Source organism: Anomaloglossus baeobatrachus, chromosome 2, assembly GCF_048569485.1.
Source record: "Anomaloglossus baeobatrachus isolate aAnoBae1 chromosome 2, aAnoBae1.hap1, whole genome shotgun sequence".
NCBI classification, from domain to species: Eukaryota; Metazoa; Chordata; class Amphibia; order Anura; family Aromobatidae; genus Anomaloglossus; species Anomaloglossus baeobatrachus.
Genome location: NC_134354.1, coordinates 498795324 through 498813625, shown reverse-complemented (window position 1 = coordinate 498813625; position 18302 = coordinate 498795324). Strand labels below are relative to the sequence as shown.

Below are 18302 nucleotides of genomic sequence, written 5' to 3'. Positions count from 1 at the left end.
GATCAAAAACGCAGCAAAACGCAGCCAAAAACGCATGCGTTTTTTGCCGCGTTTTTTGGCCACGGGTTCGTTTTTGTGTGTTTTTTAGCTGCAAAAAACGCAGAGTCAAAAAAACGCAGCGTGTGAACTGAGCCTAAAGGCCCCGTCACACTAAGCAACATCGCTAGCAACATCGCTGCTAACGAACAACTTTTGTGACGTTGCTAGCGATGTTGCTGTGTGTGACATCCAGCAACAACCTGGCCCCTGCTGTGAGGTCGCTGGTTGTTGCTGAATGTCCTGGGCCATTTTTTAGTTGTTGCTGTCCCGCTGTGAAGCACACATCGCTGTGTGTGACAGCGACAGAGCAACAACTAAATGTGCAGGCAGCAGGAGCCGGCTTCTGCGGAGGCTGGTAACCAATGTAAACATCGGGTAACCAAGAAGCCCTGTCCTTGGTTACCCGATATTTACCTTTGTTACCAGCCTCCCCTCTTGCTGCCAGTGCCGGCTCCTGCTCTGTGCACATGTAGCTACAGCACACATCGGGTTAATTAACCCGATGTGTGCTGTAGCTAGGAGAGCAAGGAGCCAGCGCTAAGCAGTGTGCGCTGCTCCCTGCTCTGTGCACATTTAGCTGCAGCACACATCGGGTAATTAACCCGATGTGTGCTGTAACTAGGAGAGCAGGGAGCCAGCGCTAAGCATTGTGCGCTGCTCCCTGCTCTCTGCACGTGTAGCTCCGTGCACTGGTAACCAAGGTAAATATCGGGTTGGTTACCCGATATTTACCTTAGTTACCAAGCGCAGCATCTTCCTTGCGGCGCTGGGGACTGGTCACTGGTTGCTGGTGAGCTCACCAGCAACTCGTGTAGCGACGCTCCAGAGATCCCTGCCAGGTCAGGTTGCTGGTGGGATCGCTGGAGCGTCGCAGTGTGACATCTCACCAGCAACCTCCTAGCAACTTACCAGCGATCCCTATCGTTGTTGGGATCGCTGGTAAGTTGCTTAGTGTGACTGGACCTTTAGAAAAAGATTCGGGTTGTATCTCTGGAACCATCAGACACTAATGACCAGTCTAGTGGATAAAGGTCCAAGGTGAGAATACTGTACACAAAAGACTATCCCATCACCATTTTTGGTAAATCAATCAGTATCTAGCATCTTTCACCAAACATTTGGACTGTTTGTATACTTAAGTTGCCCCAGCATTTAAAGGGACAAGGTATTTCAATGGATGGTGATAGAGTTTTGCAAGGGAGTGTAGTATGGGTTTACTGTATATATTAGTATAAATGGACCAATCAGGAAAGTGGTATTGGTTCAAATATATTACATGTGAACAGATCTGTCAGCAGATTTTACAGTACAGAATGTATACATGATTAAAGTTGTTGCACGGCATTTTTTTTTATTTATTTCCCATTCTTAGAATAGGTAATCAAGATCTGATTGGTTGATGTGCGACATCCCTGACGATCAGCCGTTACCTTTTCCAGCAGCAGCCCGGGTGTGCTTAGTCTCCTAGCTGTATAGCTCTGCCAACTGTACAGTGACCATGGTTTGGTGCTGCACATCTGTCCCTGAGGATATGTGCACACTCTGCAGATTTGATGCAGAAATTTTCTGCAACACATCTGCACCATCTGGCAGAAAAACGCACTAAAAAACGCATCCGGTTTTGGTGCATTTTTTTCCTATTCTTTTTTTTTTTTTTTTTTTTTTTTATTTAGTGAAGTCAATGGCTACAAGGCCTAAAAAAAACTCCAGGAAAGAACGCCCCAACAATTGACATGCTGCAGATTTTTTCTGCACAAAAATCTACATCACATCTGCACTGAAAAAAACCCCGCAACGTTGGCATAGCACTTCAGAAATCTCATATACTTTGCTGGCTTCAGAAGAGGCATGCAGATTTTGAAAAAAAAATGCATCAAAAACAGCAGCGTGTGCACACGGCCTTATTTGATTCAATACGGGGCGTATGTGCAGTATCTGGTCGTGGCCACTATTGCGGTTGATTAAACTCTGTTGTGCACCTCCACAACTGAGCACACTTGGCCACTGTGGCATCTGTAACAGCTGATGGGTGTGGGTGCCGTAGTTGTATTCCCACCGATCAGATATTTATGACCTATTCTAAGGATAGGTGATTAATATAAAAGTCCCAGACAACCCCTTTTAAGTAGCTTCTTGGACTTGACAAGGCTAGTATACTTACTTTGAAAAGTCATGCCAGAATAGCTGTATAATCATTTCCAAACATTTTTCTCGTCTTTTATATTAAAATGAGCATAGCCTCTAGTTGGACTCCTAAAATACAGATGTAAATGTCAGGATTATGTGGCTATTCTTCCATATATTATTAAAGTACAACAGCCTCACCAGGTTTAAGGGATCTATTTCAATAACATACGCCATATGTATTGCAAAATCTAGTGGCAAATCCACTAGTTAGTAAGGCAAAAGTAAGTTTGTGACTTTTTGAGACTTTTTTTTTTTTTAACAAGTGCTTTATAAGGTGGGATGTGCATCCAAGGAAGAAATAATGTTGGTTAAACATGCATGAATTGTAAAAGTCCGGCTTGTTCATATTTCATTATAGATTCTATCCTTTCGTGTTTGCTGCTTCTTTGAAGTTTTCTTTTTCGTATTCCTGTGCCTTAGTGATTTAGATTAATTTCCCATGCCTGCCTGTTCATAGGACAGATTTGGAAGGTGATAAAAGACTAATAGATATTGACATATTGCTCCATCTCGCTATAGATTACTGCTAATGCAAATACAATAATTATGCCTGAGGAAGATAAATAGTTGCCTGGTACCTAAATAATGATTTGTGCTTTATTATTACACAATTAAAACCAAGTTGCTGAGTTATCTTGAAGTGCTCACCCGTGTAGTATTCCTCCGATAGTGCACTGCATCTTTATTTATATGTTAACTAGGATATAACGAGATTATCCACCAATAACCAGTCATCGGTAAATCATTTCTGTAATAACAGATTCATTCATAGTTCATTTTATTAGCTCTGAAATGACCTTTTGCTTGTGGAGATATAAGCATTTCAGTCCTCGTCTTGGTTCCCCTCTCCGTTTCCTTCCAAAGCTTGAGGACAGAGATTGTAAATGTTCTTTTCTTTAGTGTGCCTTATATCGCTTTGCCAAATGTCAAGGAAGAGTATTAATTCTTATGTGTTTCACAGAGATGATGAGCATTTGCTTATCCAGCACTACTGCCAAAGCTTGAACCAAGAGTCCCCACTAAGTCAGCCCCGGAGCCCTGCCCAAATACTTATCTCCTTGGAGAGTGAAGAACGAGGGGAGCTTGAACGGATCCTCGCTGACTTGGAAGAAGAAAACAGGTGTGTATATTATCCGGCATATCTGGATGTGGAAGTTCCCTGTTGTGTTAGGATAGAAGAGCTTTAAAGACAGAATTGTATTACAATGACTAGTTACAGCCAAAGGTTTATGGAGTAACTGTAACTTTGGGAAACATTTTCTTATTATACTCCTAAAACAATTACAGAGGAGTCTTTCAGACAATTTTCTATGTTAAATGAAGCAGAAATCAGACTGCATAATTGAACCTGCTAAGCAGCAGCCTGAAATAGATGGATTGGGTTTGTTTAGTGCCAACTGTCATTTCTTTCAATGAAGATTGCAAGAAACAAAACAAAGACTCGTTACCGGAACAGATCTCCAAATATTATTTGCCTGAGAAGGGTCTGCTGGCTCCAATAGATTGTCGGAGGACCACTAGCATTAATGCTTTAAGCCTAAAAGGCCTCTACCATTACCTAAATCCCATGTTGTTAGGGCATCCACACCAACCAGATGGTCTTCCTAGTCTCTGAATAGTCTCTTGGTTCTAAGTTAGTACCATGAAACCAAGCTTCACTAATTTCATGCAATGAAAGGCTTCAGTTGATTACAAGTACTAATCGGGAAGACCAAACAGTCCCCTCAAACTAAAGGATTAGTACCTTTTTTTGGTAGGTCTGAAAGTATGCTTGGACTTCATCTTGGTTGGGGTATTTGATAGATAATCATTTGACAAGAAGGTATTTGTCTAGTGACCCAGATCTATCTAATGTTAATACCCCATGAATCATTCTTAAGTACATTGATGCTCTAAATATTTAGGCTCTTATTCTTTAAGGAGTTATTAGAATTATGTCCTAAAACTACTTGAAATCTCTCAAATTTGTACGATCTTTGGCATTTTCACGCAAGCCTTTGCAAGCTCATTCAAAATCTGTGGAGATAGGCAGAAAGATTTTATGACCACGCCTGTCTGGCAAATAATGTACCCACAAAAGTGGCATAAATTACACCATAAATGTGCACCAGCCTTTCGTACACCCTCTTAATGAATGTTGATCTTGCTCCTGTGCTCCCTTCATTAAGACTTTAAACATCAGTTTTAATGAATCAGGGCCTCAGTGCACTAATGAATTGATCATGTGTGAAATCTTTTTGTTGATACTTATGGTAGTTATGTAGGAAAGCTGTCAAATAAATAAAAATATATCTACTACGTCCATTCATCTATAATTGACAACTTGTACCATTCTTTCTGTTTTCCTTCTTTGTTGAAAATCAGAAATTTACAGTCTGAATATGATAGACTGAAGGAGCAGCATGACCATAAGGGATTGTCCCCACTACCTTCCCCTCCAGAAATGATGCCAGCCTCCCCACAGAGTCCACGAGATGCAGAACTCATAGCCGAAGCCAAGTTACTGCGCCAGCACAAAGGACGTCTGGAAGCCAGAATGCAGATACTGGAAGATCACAACAAGCAACTGGAATCACAATTACATCGGCTTAGACAGTTGCTAGAGCAGGTATGTCAATAACAGCACCAAGGTGGTCTACAAATGAATGAATTGCTTCATAGCATGCACCTTCATTAATTTTCCTGGAGAAATTACTTTAAGACTGATGATGGTTGACTTCCTCTAAATCCTTATTAAGGTTGTAGTATGAAGGATACTTTTAGTTGTACAAAGGGCTGCTGATAAGTCTTTGGCTTTGTGATCTTTTTTGTTTCTATGGTAACAAATGTTACATCACATGAAAGCCTTATATGTCTAATATATGTTTTCAAAATGTGTTTGTTGCTTATGGCAACAGTGTTCTATGCACGCGGGAAAACAAAATGGCGGCGTCTAATGCGATATTTACAGCAACTGAGAACAGAAGAGGGATAAAATTCTTGGTTTTGCAAGGAAAGTCCTCAAAGGATATTCATGGTGATATGTAGCAGACATTGGGAGTTCAATGCCCTTCATATTCCACAGTTAAGAACTGGGTTGCCAAATTTGAATATGGCCACTTCAGCGCCAATGATGAGGAACGTCCTGGACGACCAAGAGTGGTGGTAGTTCCGGAGATCGTCGATGCTGTGCACGATCTCATACTGGAGAATCGACGCATTTCAGCTAAAGTAATAGCAGACATCATGGGGATTTTCCATGAACGTGTTTGTGTCATTATCCATGAACATTTGGATATGAGGAAGCTATCTGCAAAGTGGGTCCCGAAATGTTAGACAATAGATCAGAGAAGCATGCGAGTGAAAACTTCCCGGTCCATTTGTCAGCATTTTCAGACTGATAAGAACTTCCTGGATTGACTGGTCACTATGGATGAGCCCTGGATTTATTTGTATGACCCTGAAAACAAGGAGCAGTAAAGAGTGGAGGCACATTGGTTCTTCTCGTCCAAAGAAGTTCAGGGTGTAAAAATCAGCCACTAAGGTGATGGTGTCTGTGTTCTAGGATAAGGAGGACGTGCTGCTGGTGGACTACCTTCAAAAGGGTTCCACCATCAATGCAAAGTATTACATTAAACTTTTGAACCAATTGAAGGCAGCTCTGAAGGCCAAAAGGCACGTCAAGCTGTTCAAATGAATCTTGTTCCTGCAAGGCAACTCCTCCGCTCACACTGCACAAGCGACCGTGGCAATACTGTCAGAGCTGGGCTTCCAGCTGGTTGACCACCCACCTTATTCACCAGATCTAGCTCCCTCCGACTATCTATTTCCAAACCTGAAGAAACACCTCAAGGGTACCAAATTTCACACCATATTTGATGCCATGGCTGCTAAGGATGCCTGGTTTGAGGCACAACCGAAATCTTTCTTTTAGCTAGGCTTACAGAACTTTGAATACCAATGTAAGAAGTGTGCTGACATCAGTGGAGAGTATGTGGAATAAATGTAAAGTTTCATCATCCTATCTCGTTTCTTTCTGGGTAAAGCCAAAGACGTCTCACCAGCCCCTTGTTTAGTTAACAGAGCAAATAGTTGAAAGGTGACACTAAATCAGGGGTCAGGAACCTTTTTGGCTAAGAGAGCCGTAAACGCCACATATTTTGAAATATAATTCCGCGAGAGCCGTACAATATGTTTAAAGGGCCATTGACAGATCAATCGCTCCAATGTTCACTTAGTACAGCAAGGAATGCTCCTCCCTGCTGTATAAAGCCACAACTGGACTGAAACAATGGTAATTAGCAGTAAAAAAATCAAATAAATAACTTACATTGTGAACTTGCGATGCATGACATCAGTCCAGCAGTCTGGCTTCTTCTTTTTCCTGCGCATGACAGGAAGCTGGCATTCTTCCCACCTGATGTTGAGAGAATGCCAGCTTTGAGGCATTCGCAGAAGAAAGAAGCTGGAATATTGGACATGTCACACAACGCATTGTCAGTTATGTCAATTATCTATTTTATTATTTTACAGCGAATTATTGTTTAGGTCCAGCGGTGGCTTAGTGCAGCAGAGAGGAACACTCCTTTGTGTACTAAGTGACCGCTGGAGCAATTGTATCTGTCAGTGGCCCAGACACCCTGCTTCCCATACAGCCTGCACCCCCCATATCACACACACACACACACACACACTGCTCCCCATACAGCCTGCACCCCTTATATCCCACACACACACACTGCTTCCCATACAGCCTGCACCCCCCATATCACACACACACACTGCTCCCCATACAGCCTGCACCCCCCATATCCCACACACTACACCCCCATATGTCGCATACCCTGCTCCCCATACAGCCTGCACCCCCATATCACACACACTACACCCCCATATCTCACACACCCTTCTTCCCATACAGCCTACACCCCCATATCTCTCACACCCTGCTTCCCATACAGCCTGCACCCCCCATATCACACACACACACACACACTGCTCCCCATACGGCCTGCACCCCCCGTATCCCACACACACACTGCTCCCCATACAGCCTGCACCCCCCATATCTCACACACACACTGCTCCCCATACAGCCTGCACCCCCCATATCCCACACACTACACCCCCATATGTCGCATACCCTGCTCCCCATACAGCCTGCACCCCCATATCACACACACTACACCCCCATATCTCACACACCCTGCTTCCCATACAGCCTACACCCCCATATCTCTCACACACTGCTTCCCATACAGCCTGCACCCCCCATATCACACACACACACACACACTGCTCCCCATACGGCCTGCACCCCCCATATCCCACACACACACTGCTTCCCATACAGCCTGCACCCCCCAGATCTCACACACTACACCCCCATATGTCAGATACCCTGCTTCCCATACAGCCTGCACCCCCCATATCACACACAATACACCCCCATATCTCACACACCCTGCTCACATATCTCACCCTGCCTGTACCCCAACTTACCCCTCTCAAACACTCTGCACCCCTTCACATCCTTCTGTCACAGTCTGCAGCCCTCATATGCCCCTCACCCTGCAGCCCCCCTCACCCTCATGTCCCCTCTTTTCTTATTACCAGTCATCATGTGTCCAAATCTCTTTCAGGATTCAGTATCTTGCTTTCTGCCCGGCCTCCTGTGTCTCCTCCCACACAGTCACATGGGCGTGACATCATCGCAGGTCCTGCAGGATGGAGATTCCGTCTGCTGTGCAGGTCAGGACTAGCACTCCTGCAGCTCAGACATGGCTGGTGGCCTCTCCAGGTCAGGGGCCCCTCTACTGACACTGGGCTCCCCTGACTCACAGTTCGGCCACTACACAGCAGCACTACACATAGACGCAGAGCGGCTGCCGGGCCTCTATGTGTACTAGTGCCGCTGTGTAGTGGCCGGCCTGTGAGTCAGGGGAGCCCAGTGTCAGTAGAGGGGCGGCTCACTTCTCGTTCCCCCGCTGATCCGGTCTCCTCGGCGCATCGTCCATTGCTGTCGCTCGCTCTGACCTCTCAGCAGGCGCGCAGTGATGATGTCACCGCGCTCGCTGCAGAGCTGTCAGAAGAACGCCGACAGTCACAGCGGGGAGAATGATAAGAGAGAGAGCGCGCCGCTCACTCCCTCATCATTGCTCTCAATTGTATCGGCACCTGCGATGCCGATGCAATTGAAAGCTCGATCCTCGGCGGGGGGCGGTGACAGCGCGGCCACCGGGCCCCCCTGAGTAGCGGTGCGCCACTCCTGCCACCGCGAGTGGGCCCCCCCGGCAGCTGACCGGGTTTGCCGGGTGCTGGCGCCGGCCCTGATCCTTCCCATAGACAGGTAGGAGCCCTGTCTGCGAGCCAGATACGGCCATCAAAAGAGCCATATCTGGCTCGCGAGCCATAGGTTCCCGACCCCTGCACTAAATAGTGCCTTTGTATCGTTAATGTAGTGTCCTTCAGGGCTCACCAGCGCTGTTTTTTTGTGTGGATATACATTATGAAGTTCTTAGGTGAAGATGTCAATTAAACAATTGTTCTTTAGGTATTGTTAGATTTTTACAGTAGGGATAATGCTAGGTGTCTAAGCATAATTTCACAATTTACATAGAGAAGTAAACTATTTGGAAAATTTAATTCTCATATGATCTACATCTTGTATTTTTCCTATATGTCCAGAGCTACACACACTCAGCTGACAAAAGCTCGGATTACACACACAGATTTCAGAGCCATTCATAGGCCTGCATCCAAATTACAGTAATGTTGGTCAAAGCACCACTATTGACGGGTTGAGCCAACATTCTGATATGCATGCTGAGTTTTAAGGCTAAAAATTGTTATCTTTGTTAGACAAAGTTATTTTATAAAGATTGTAGTAAAGGTTCATACAAAAAATACACAAGAAAAATTAGTGCAAATAGATGTGCTGATAGTAGGTATGTAAAGCAAGGGGGAAACAGATTAAAATAAACCCACCGCAAGTGAGGAGAGGAGTACAATAACTGAGCAGTAAGGCTATGTGCGCACGTTGCGTACTAGCCTGCAGAAATTTCTGCAGCGATCTGAAGATCACACGTGCGCTTTAGATCGCTGCAGAAATGTCCGTAGTGAGCGCCGATTCCATGTGCTCTGCCTGCAGCTCCTGCCATAGACAGAGCAGGAGCTGCCGGCAAAGCGCAGGAAAGAAGTGACATGTCACTTCTTTTTGCGCAGCGCTTCGGCAGTAGCCGAAGCGCTGCGCTCTGAGACGCCACGTGCGCACGGCCCCTGCACAATCTCCATAGACTGTGCAGGGGACGCAGGACGCATGCAGTTACGCTGCGCTGCAAAGCGCAGCGTAACTGCATGAATTTACGCAACGTGCGCACATACCCTAACAGTCCAGCAGCACCCTATATCCCTGTTAAATATTAGACCTCCACACTAAGCTATAACAGAGCAAATTAAACCCACTCTGAAATCTCTAGAGGACTCCGCAATATCGTGCGCACTCTGAGTAAAAGTAGTGGGATCACATGGAGAAATGACTATGGCTGCTTACCCATAAATCCGTAGCCCAGCTCAGCCCCTCACAAGCATGACAAGACTGCTTCCAAAAACCGGATGCCATATGGATGTAAAAAAATGCATTGTATTTAGTTGACAATACGGATGGAAAAATCATCAGTTAGTTATTTTCTGGTTGAAAAACAGACGATTTTTCATGCACTTGTCTGATCCCAGCCTTAGCTATTTACATCAGCAGATCTGATCCTTGATTTAATCAGCATAAAATATATCTTTTCTATCTCTTTTATGGGAGATGTCTTTCAAATATCCTTCAGGTGCTGTTTACATGCTACAATCATTGTGTTTGGCCAACATATTTATAAGCACATTGGATCAGGTTTTTTTTGGCAGATGAAGCAGATTTCAATTGATCAAATGGCATTTACACACAATAATTGTGGCCTGATTGGCGATAAATAGGTCAGCTATCTGTATGTATAAATGTATGTTAACAAGGCCCTAAATGTGGCTAAAATTTATTGTCGATTTACACTCAAAGGTTACCATGATAGAGTATTCCTAGGGACACTCCTTTCACAATAATTGTGCGGTCGAAGCAGACTGCCAATCATCTGACAAATGAGCCAAATGCTTGATTGTCTAGTTGTGCAGCACACGAGCATCATTCTCTGCAGCACATCTTCCTGTGTAAACCCGATGTAATTACCCGATGTGTACTGTGGCTACGTGTGCAGAGAGCAGGGAGCCGGCACTGACAGCGTGAGAGTGTCGGACGCTGGTAACGAAGGTAAATATCGGGTAACCAAGGTAAGGGCTTCTTGGTTACCCGATGTTTACCGTGGTTACCAGCGTCCGCAGAAGCCGGCTCCCTGCTGCCTGCACATTTAGTTGTTGCTCTGTCGCGGTCACACACAGCGATGTGCGCTTCACAGCGGGAGAGCAACAACTAAAAAATGGCCCAGGACATTCGGCAACAACCAACGACCTCACAGCAGGGGCCAGGTTGTTGCTGGATTTCACACACAGCAACATCACTAGCAACATCGCTGTTATGTCACAAAAGTTGTTCCTTAGCAGCGATGTTGCTAGCGATGTTGCTTAGTGTGACGTGGCCTTAACTGTTTTAACTATTGCAGCATGCAGTCTTAAGGTTACATTGCAGAAACCTGCTGACAGAGTCCCTTTAAGAGCGGTCTACCTATGTAAACAGGTTCTAAAAAGGCCACCGATTTAGTAAATATTTGTCAGTTGTTTAATGACGCAAAATCGTGTAGTGTAAATATCCTTCAGTCATAACCACAATTAGTACCAAACAAGTAATGTATTTATAAAGTTTAGGGCATTTTACATGGCGAGACAATAACCCAAGTGTTATAATGAACAGATACATGCAAAAACTGGCCGGCAAAACTACAGCTGGTCTACATATAATACATCAAGTATAATATATAATTGGTAATAAAGAATACAAGAAGACCAGTCAAAACCAAATGTTGTAGCCAAAACAAAGGGCTGCATCATTGGGTTGTGGATAGCAGCATAAAGGTATTGTCACAAACCAGGTCCATAATGCAGGTTCCCATAGTGGCAAGTAAGGTGGATACAAACCCCACGTGTTTCGCTGCTACAGCAGCTTCATCAGGGGAAGGCAGTGTTTTATGCTGACATGAAAACTGATTTATTTTTTTTTTATCAGGACAACCTGTCATGTAAATAGGCATGTTCCTGTAACTGGTAATGGAAGCTGTATAATGGGTGGGACATGAATGATCACACCAACACATAAAAACAAAGGAGAAAAAACTTCAATTTGCTCTAACTGCAGTTTATCTCTCAATATTCAATGATATAAAGGTGGTTCTTACATTTTACCGCTAAGCTAGTCTTCTAATTTTCAGAAAAAGAAATGAAATGTTGTGATATAGGACATTACTTTGCGGTTGTGTGATCGTATGACTACCTGAATTTACCTGACTGGACAGGCCAATGTTTAGTTTAATATATAATCAGAATGTAACATTGGGTAATCCACCCCTAACAGAGAGGTCAGGTAAATAAGTGTTTGTGATGAAATAAAGTGTATGATCTGCATTTTTGTGCTTATTTGTGACCATAAAAAAAATCAGGATTCTACTGGATTGTAAATTACTATTAGCCAGACTATAACAGGGCCTAATTTGTATGAAATCAATGGTGTCTGGTCTTACCGAAGAGCAACTACTGCAGTACTAAACAGCAGCCGGCAATGGGATGCTCTATTAGTGGCGGAGGGGAAATTCCAGCTAATCACTTACCTCCATCCAGGCTTTTCTTCTCCGAGCAGCGTGTACTCACTAAAGAGATGCAATCGTGACATGTGTTGTATTTGACACTCATTGTTTAGTCTCAAAATCATTGATTATTTGACTGTAGATTCCTGCAAGCACAAACCTTTATTTCCGTTTTTCTTGTGTTTTAGCCGCAAGCTGAGGCAAAGGTCAATGGTACAACATTTTCCTCTCCTACTCCCTCGCTGCAGAGATCAGAGAGCAACCAGCCCATGTTGCTTCGTGTAGTTGGCAGCCAAACATCTGAAACCATGGGTAAGAATTTTAGCTACAGAAAAATACTTATCACTAGCAAAAAGGTTCCTGAAACATTTATCACATCGAGTCAGGTTTTTTATATGGTAATATTTCCAGTGGATTAAAGGAATACATACAAGTTGGTATCAAAAAGGAATGTTTTTAATTAAAGGTTGCAGTATCTTTCATAGTAACTAATTATGTTGCCTTAATGTCAGGACCAAACTTTTCCAAATGTACTTTTACAGCATGTGGACATCGTAGAGCACATAAATTCAACTGAGCACTACGAAAGCCCACAGATGCACGTCAGAGAGCCGCAGTTACAGTGGAGAAATTGCGATTATGGGGTTGGTTTCTAATTTGTAATTGCAGTTGATTGGAACCGTTTTCTGCAGCCTGACCCATGACGAATAGCTGGTCGTCGAGCATCAGATGGACAATCAGTTGTAAGAGTGCTCGATTTGTAAAGGGAAATGTCCTCAGTGGACAAACCTTAGTGTGTATCTGTAATGTGGATATTTATTGTCCACAAACGTCAAGAAAATACATAGTATTCAGTAGTTTTACTTAAGTATGTTTGCGAAGTACCAGGCTCTAGTTAGACAATAGTATCAATCACATACTGAAAAGTTCTTAACGCTCTATGGTCTTGTGGTGTCCTGGTCCACCATCCCATCCGGTTCTCTGTAACAGCTGGACCAGGATTGTCATCACTTCTGCCTCAAGCATCCTAGATACCTCTTGCCTCTGTGGCACCCGGGATGCTGAGCTGAAGATGCCAGATATAGAAGTGATTGCCCTGACCTGGCCTCCACAAAGACCAGACTAGAGGACCAGACAAGTCTATTAATTTTTTTCCTCCTCTCGATAGTCATTGTGATATGGCGTGTTGGTGTTAGTGACATCTTGGTTAAATTATTAGACTTTTTTTTCGCTTCTTGTTGGGTTTTTGTCATTTTTTTGTTGTGTTTTTTTCATACTTTCGTCATATTGCAATGCATGTTGATGTGTTTGTTTGAATATGCCAAATGTGGATTTTTTTTTGATTTTTTTTTTTTTAAACATTTGACTTTGGTCCATATGACTTGGGGGTCTTTTTTGCCTATTTTGTCCATGTGGCTAAATATATGTAAATATGCTCAGTTGTGTATACTAAGGTGTGTCTCGCTACAATTATGGTAAAGGACATCCGGTGTTGGATAGCTTGTTCTTGTTGGTATATCAGCTTTGTATGCACATTTTTTATTGCTATGACTAAGAGGCAGTTCAGGCTCGAAACGCATAGGCCAGTGCTCTACATTTTAATTATGTTTTGCCTATACCAAGAAAATGTAATGTTTTTATGGAAGTTTATATTTTGAAGAACATTTTTGCAGGACCTGGATACAAACTCTTTTCTTCCTAATTCCACTTATAAATGATAGTGGTCTTTGCTAGGTCTGTACTGGAACTATTTAGGCCAAGAATCTGTGCTGACACTACCTCTTATATACACCGTACTTAGTAGCACTCAAATGCACTCTGTCATAGTGTCTATTACTTAAACAAGAAGTAAAGAGTTTTATGCAAATGTGAACACAGCATAAAGCCAATATCAGGAAAGGTATACTATCGTTTTTAATGTGTTCAATATTAATATATTAACGTATGTCACCTTAAACTGTCTATAGTTTAATACTTTAATAATTTATAACATTCATTTTTATCACCGGATGCAAGGGGCTATATCAAGCAGGCTCAGGAGCGGAGTCCGCTTCATACCAGGCAGATGCCAGGTGAGTTGCATAGCAAGCATCTGCCTGTAATTGCAGCTACCAGACCTTTCTCAAAAAATACACTAAAAAGTGGTAAAATTGTCATGTACCTAAAATAGTATTAATAAAATCAAATCATCATTCAGCTAAATGGACATAAAAAAAAAAGTTACAAGTATAAAAAAAATAAAAATTATAACTTTAGTATCGCCTTACAGACCTGGAAAATTGTAATGCAAAGTAATTTTTACCACCGAGTGAAAGTCATAAAAACAAAACCAAGAAAGCAATGTCAGATTCGTGTTGTTTTCACCTGTTTATCCAACTTGGAATTATTTACAGTATACTACATGGTAAAATGAATGGGGGCATTCAAAAGTACAACTCATCATGCAAAAAACAAAATCCTAAATGGCTGTGTTGACAAAAAAAAGTTATGTCACTTGGAACAACGGGAGGAAAAATTGGAAGTGCCAAATGGTAAAAAATACTCATGTCCTTAAGAAGTTGAATTAAACTGCATTTTTCACAATGGGGGAAGCCAGAGTCCCTCCTGACTGCATTATCAACTTTTCCTATGTCACAAAGCTTGCATAGAAAATGACATATAGAAGTCAATCACTGTTAAGATTGTCCAGTATCTGTGGGCCATCTGGCTGTTGACAGCACTTTATACAAGATGCCAACGCCTATTATATATACAGAATAACAAAAGCTAGAAACAGAGTACAAATTATATTCACTTGTATCTGATGTTACTAATAGAACTATATTCTATATATATGGGGTACAATGTGTTGGCTGCACCAACCTCATTTATACATCTTCCCTATAACCTTTACAAACTTGACTTTTGCAGTCTCAAAACAAATAGCCGTTTTTCCCTCTTTCATACTGGAAACAATAATCCTTAAACAAATGATTATGTCCTTACTGCAGCATTTCCCTGTGGTAATGCCTATAATCAATAGCAGAGATCATTATTTCTATGGCAACAAGAAATGTATTTAGAGTGTGAAAAATATGCAAACAAAGTCATCTCCAATATTATCCCTGGCCTTCACAGAGCATCGATTTCCCATGTAAGTAAAGACAATAATGCATGCTTGTCGAAATGTTTTATATCTTAATATGAGTGTGCTTAGCCACATATGCAGTCATCTGTGTTGTACTCCAGTGGTTCCTTACATAAATATGAAGCACGTCTACCTATAGGCTGAGCAAATAAAATTTTCTCCACTGTAGAGATGTGGCGTTAAAGAAACATTCCTATCAAAAATGTTATCCTCCTTTAATATTTTACAGTCATCATTTTATATAGTACATACAATTGCTTATTTAGCCCTTTTACCCAGTTAATTCTTCACTTTTTCATTCCGTCTATGATGTCACATGATTACAAACAGACAAGCTGAATCCTTCTAAGCGCTATGTGGAAACAGTAAGTCTCTTTTCCCTGCATGAGTCATCACGGCCAAAGTCAATGGCAGGGGGAGGGGGGAGCATCTGGGTCAGGAGTTGAAGAGGGTGACAACTTGTGCAAGGAAAAGTCACTTCTTGTTTCTCCATAGAGCAGAGAAAAGAGGAGAATTAACTGGGTAGATAGGCAAAATGAGCACTTGTAAGTACACAGTGCTTGATGATATGATGATTGCAATATATTAAGAAAATAAAAATTTTGATGGGAGTGCTTCTTTAATTGAAAACTGAAACTACAAGTAAAATCTTTTTGTCAGTTGCATTTATGTTTATGATTAAGCTATTGTGGAGACATCTTTCCCAAAAATTGAAATGAGTAGGTATTCAAAGTTGATTTAATTTACAAAATAAGGTCTAAACCTCATGCTTAAGGCCTATTGCCCAAGCTGCGGATTTATCGCGGAATTTGTCTTGTTTTTTTTTGCGGATTTCTTGAAAATCCGTAGTACAGTGAGTCTCCAGCCATATCTATGGCATTTTTGAAGTCTTGTGCCCATGCTGTGTTTTTTTTCCGCTGCGGAAATAGTGCAGATTTGCCTGCGGAAAAAAATCTGCAGCATGTCAATTATTGCTGCGGATTTACCTGCATATTTAGCCCATGCAAGTGAATGTGAAGTCAAAAATCCGCAACAAATCCGCAGGTCTGTTCCCACAGGGTGGTTTTCCTGCTTTTTTGTGCATATTTTTCCACCAAATCCAATGGTTAAAATAGGCACCAAATTTGCACCAAATTTTGCGTTAAAATCCGCACAAAAATCGCACCAATGGTTTTTGTGTGATTTTCTGGGAGATACTGCAGATTTTGCTGCAGAAAAATCCGCACGATCTTTTGTCCGTGGGCACATGGCCTAAGTGGGCAGCATCTAAAGTGTGAGATTTGTTACCATTTGGCTGGCTTCACATGACCATATTATGGCTGTATTTTAACGTTCAAAACACTGTTGACCTACAGAAATCCAAAGAGCTTTAAGACATGGTAAGCCTTAAAGGGGTGGTCCACTACAAAGCATAATGGCCACATCGATGTAAAGTTTTGTCAGAAGGCTTTTTCTAAATACCTTCTGTTGTCCATTCTGCCTGCAAGTGGCACTATCTCTGTCTGCTCATCCCCCATGACATGACCCAGGCTGCAGTGACCTCTGATGTCCGGTGATGTCACGTCAACTTCCGGAATCAGAAATTGACCTGGCATCACCGAAGTGGGACCCAGTCTCCATGAGTGACTGTGCTGTGGACGGACTTTCACCCCTCATCACAGCCCAGCATCACTCATGCTTGCAGCGTTCTGCGGTGGATAAGAGAACACGTGAAATAATGGGCTGTGTCATGCGATGAAACTGCACCCACAGCTCAGTCACTCAAACTGGGTCTCGCCTTGGTGATGCCGGGTCAACTTCCAATTCCGGAAGTTGACATGACATCACTGGATATCAGAAATCACTGCAGCCCGGGTCACGTGATGGGGATGAGCGGACAGCGATAGTGCCGCTCACAGGCAGAATGGACAACAGAAGGTATTTAGAAAAAGCCTTCCATCTCTGCTTGACATCGACGTGACCACTTTGCTTTGTATGAAACCCACCTCTTAAGAATTACAAATTAGCTTAAAAACATCATAGGCTTTCAGAAATTCAAATGGCTTCAAGACAAGGCAAGCCTTCACAAATTCAAATGACCTGAAAACACAGTATATCTGCAGAAATTTAACTGGCTTCAAAACACAGTAGACTCACCGAAATCCAAATGGTTTCTAGACACTGCAGGCCCTCAGAAATGAATATGGTTTCAAGACATGGTAGGCCCACAGAAATCCAAATTGCTCTACACAGAAATTCATTGTAAAGTAGAAACCGCAATAATTACAAAAATGCTATGGTTCATGGTTAGTGACTATGTAGCCAATTAAAGGTAGACCCTACATTGTAATTACTATGCTCCATAGCTTACATTCTGGATTAAGCAATTGTGCAACTGATGGAAAGGCTTTTTTAATGACTATTTTCTCACCTACAGCGAAGTAAAAAAGTGTTCACCCTCGTTTACAGATTATTCCCCTCCATATCCAACATAGCAGTGGAGATAAAAACTAGTGCTTGTCATTACCATGTATGAATTTGTACATTTTAGTCCTTGCTTATAGAAATAGATGCTCAATTGATCCCTTGTTGATCCCACCCTCTAAGGCAAACAGCACACAATATATAAACTCCATACAATTGTATATCACATAGTTGGCAAATCCCTAGTACAATGCCAAGATAAATCATGCCTGAATAGTGCCATACAATACATGGAAAAATGCTGATATACAGAATAGTAAAAATATCCCCTAAATAATTTAACATTCTTAAATGAATAGTGCCACAGAGCATCCCTATAAATAGTAATGCTTCCAGGATGTGCCATACAATTACCTAGTGTCCTACTTTACCGGACTTCAGGTAAATGAATAGCTACGTCCAGGACTTTATTTAGTGGCCTATGGCCTGTGGAATGAATGCTGATGAGCTGGGACCATAAGAAATATTCAGTTGTTTGCTCGTTTGAACAAATTCTTCTTTGCAGTACTAAAATGTGCTATGACAATACCTCAATTTCTCCCCACCCCCCAAAAAATAAATCCCACTGACATGTTTTGCTCTCTAAATGATAGTAATTTTTCCTCCATTCTTCCAGCCCAGCCAGAGATCTACCATCAGTTGCTACTTTTTCTTCTGATTACTGGAAGCACAAAAAAGTGCAATTATGGCGTACAGTAATCACTGGGCTTTTGATT

General features: G+C 42.3%; 1 protein-coding gene across 11 annotated transcripts in view; it reads left to right on the top strand.

The window, feature by feature from the left end:
- Positions 1–18302, top strand: part of DMD (dystrophin) — a 4177531-nt gene that overhangs the window by 4137468 nt on the left and 21761 nt on the right. For all 11 annotated transcript variants that reach the window (XM_075336500.1, XM_075336497.1, XM_075336505.1 and 8 more), the window contains 3 exons: positions 3188–3346; positions 4591–4834; positions 12185–12308. In XM_075336500.1, the coding sequence (XP_075192615.1) occupies positions 3188–3346; positions 4591–4834; positions 12185–12308 (527 nt within the window). The remainder of the gene's footprint in view (positions 1–3187; positions 3347–4590; positions 4835–12184; positions 12309–18302) is intronic.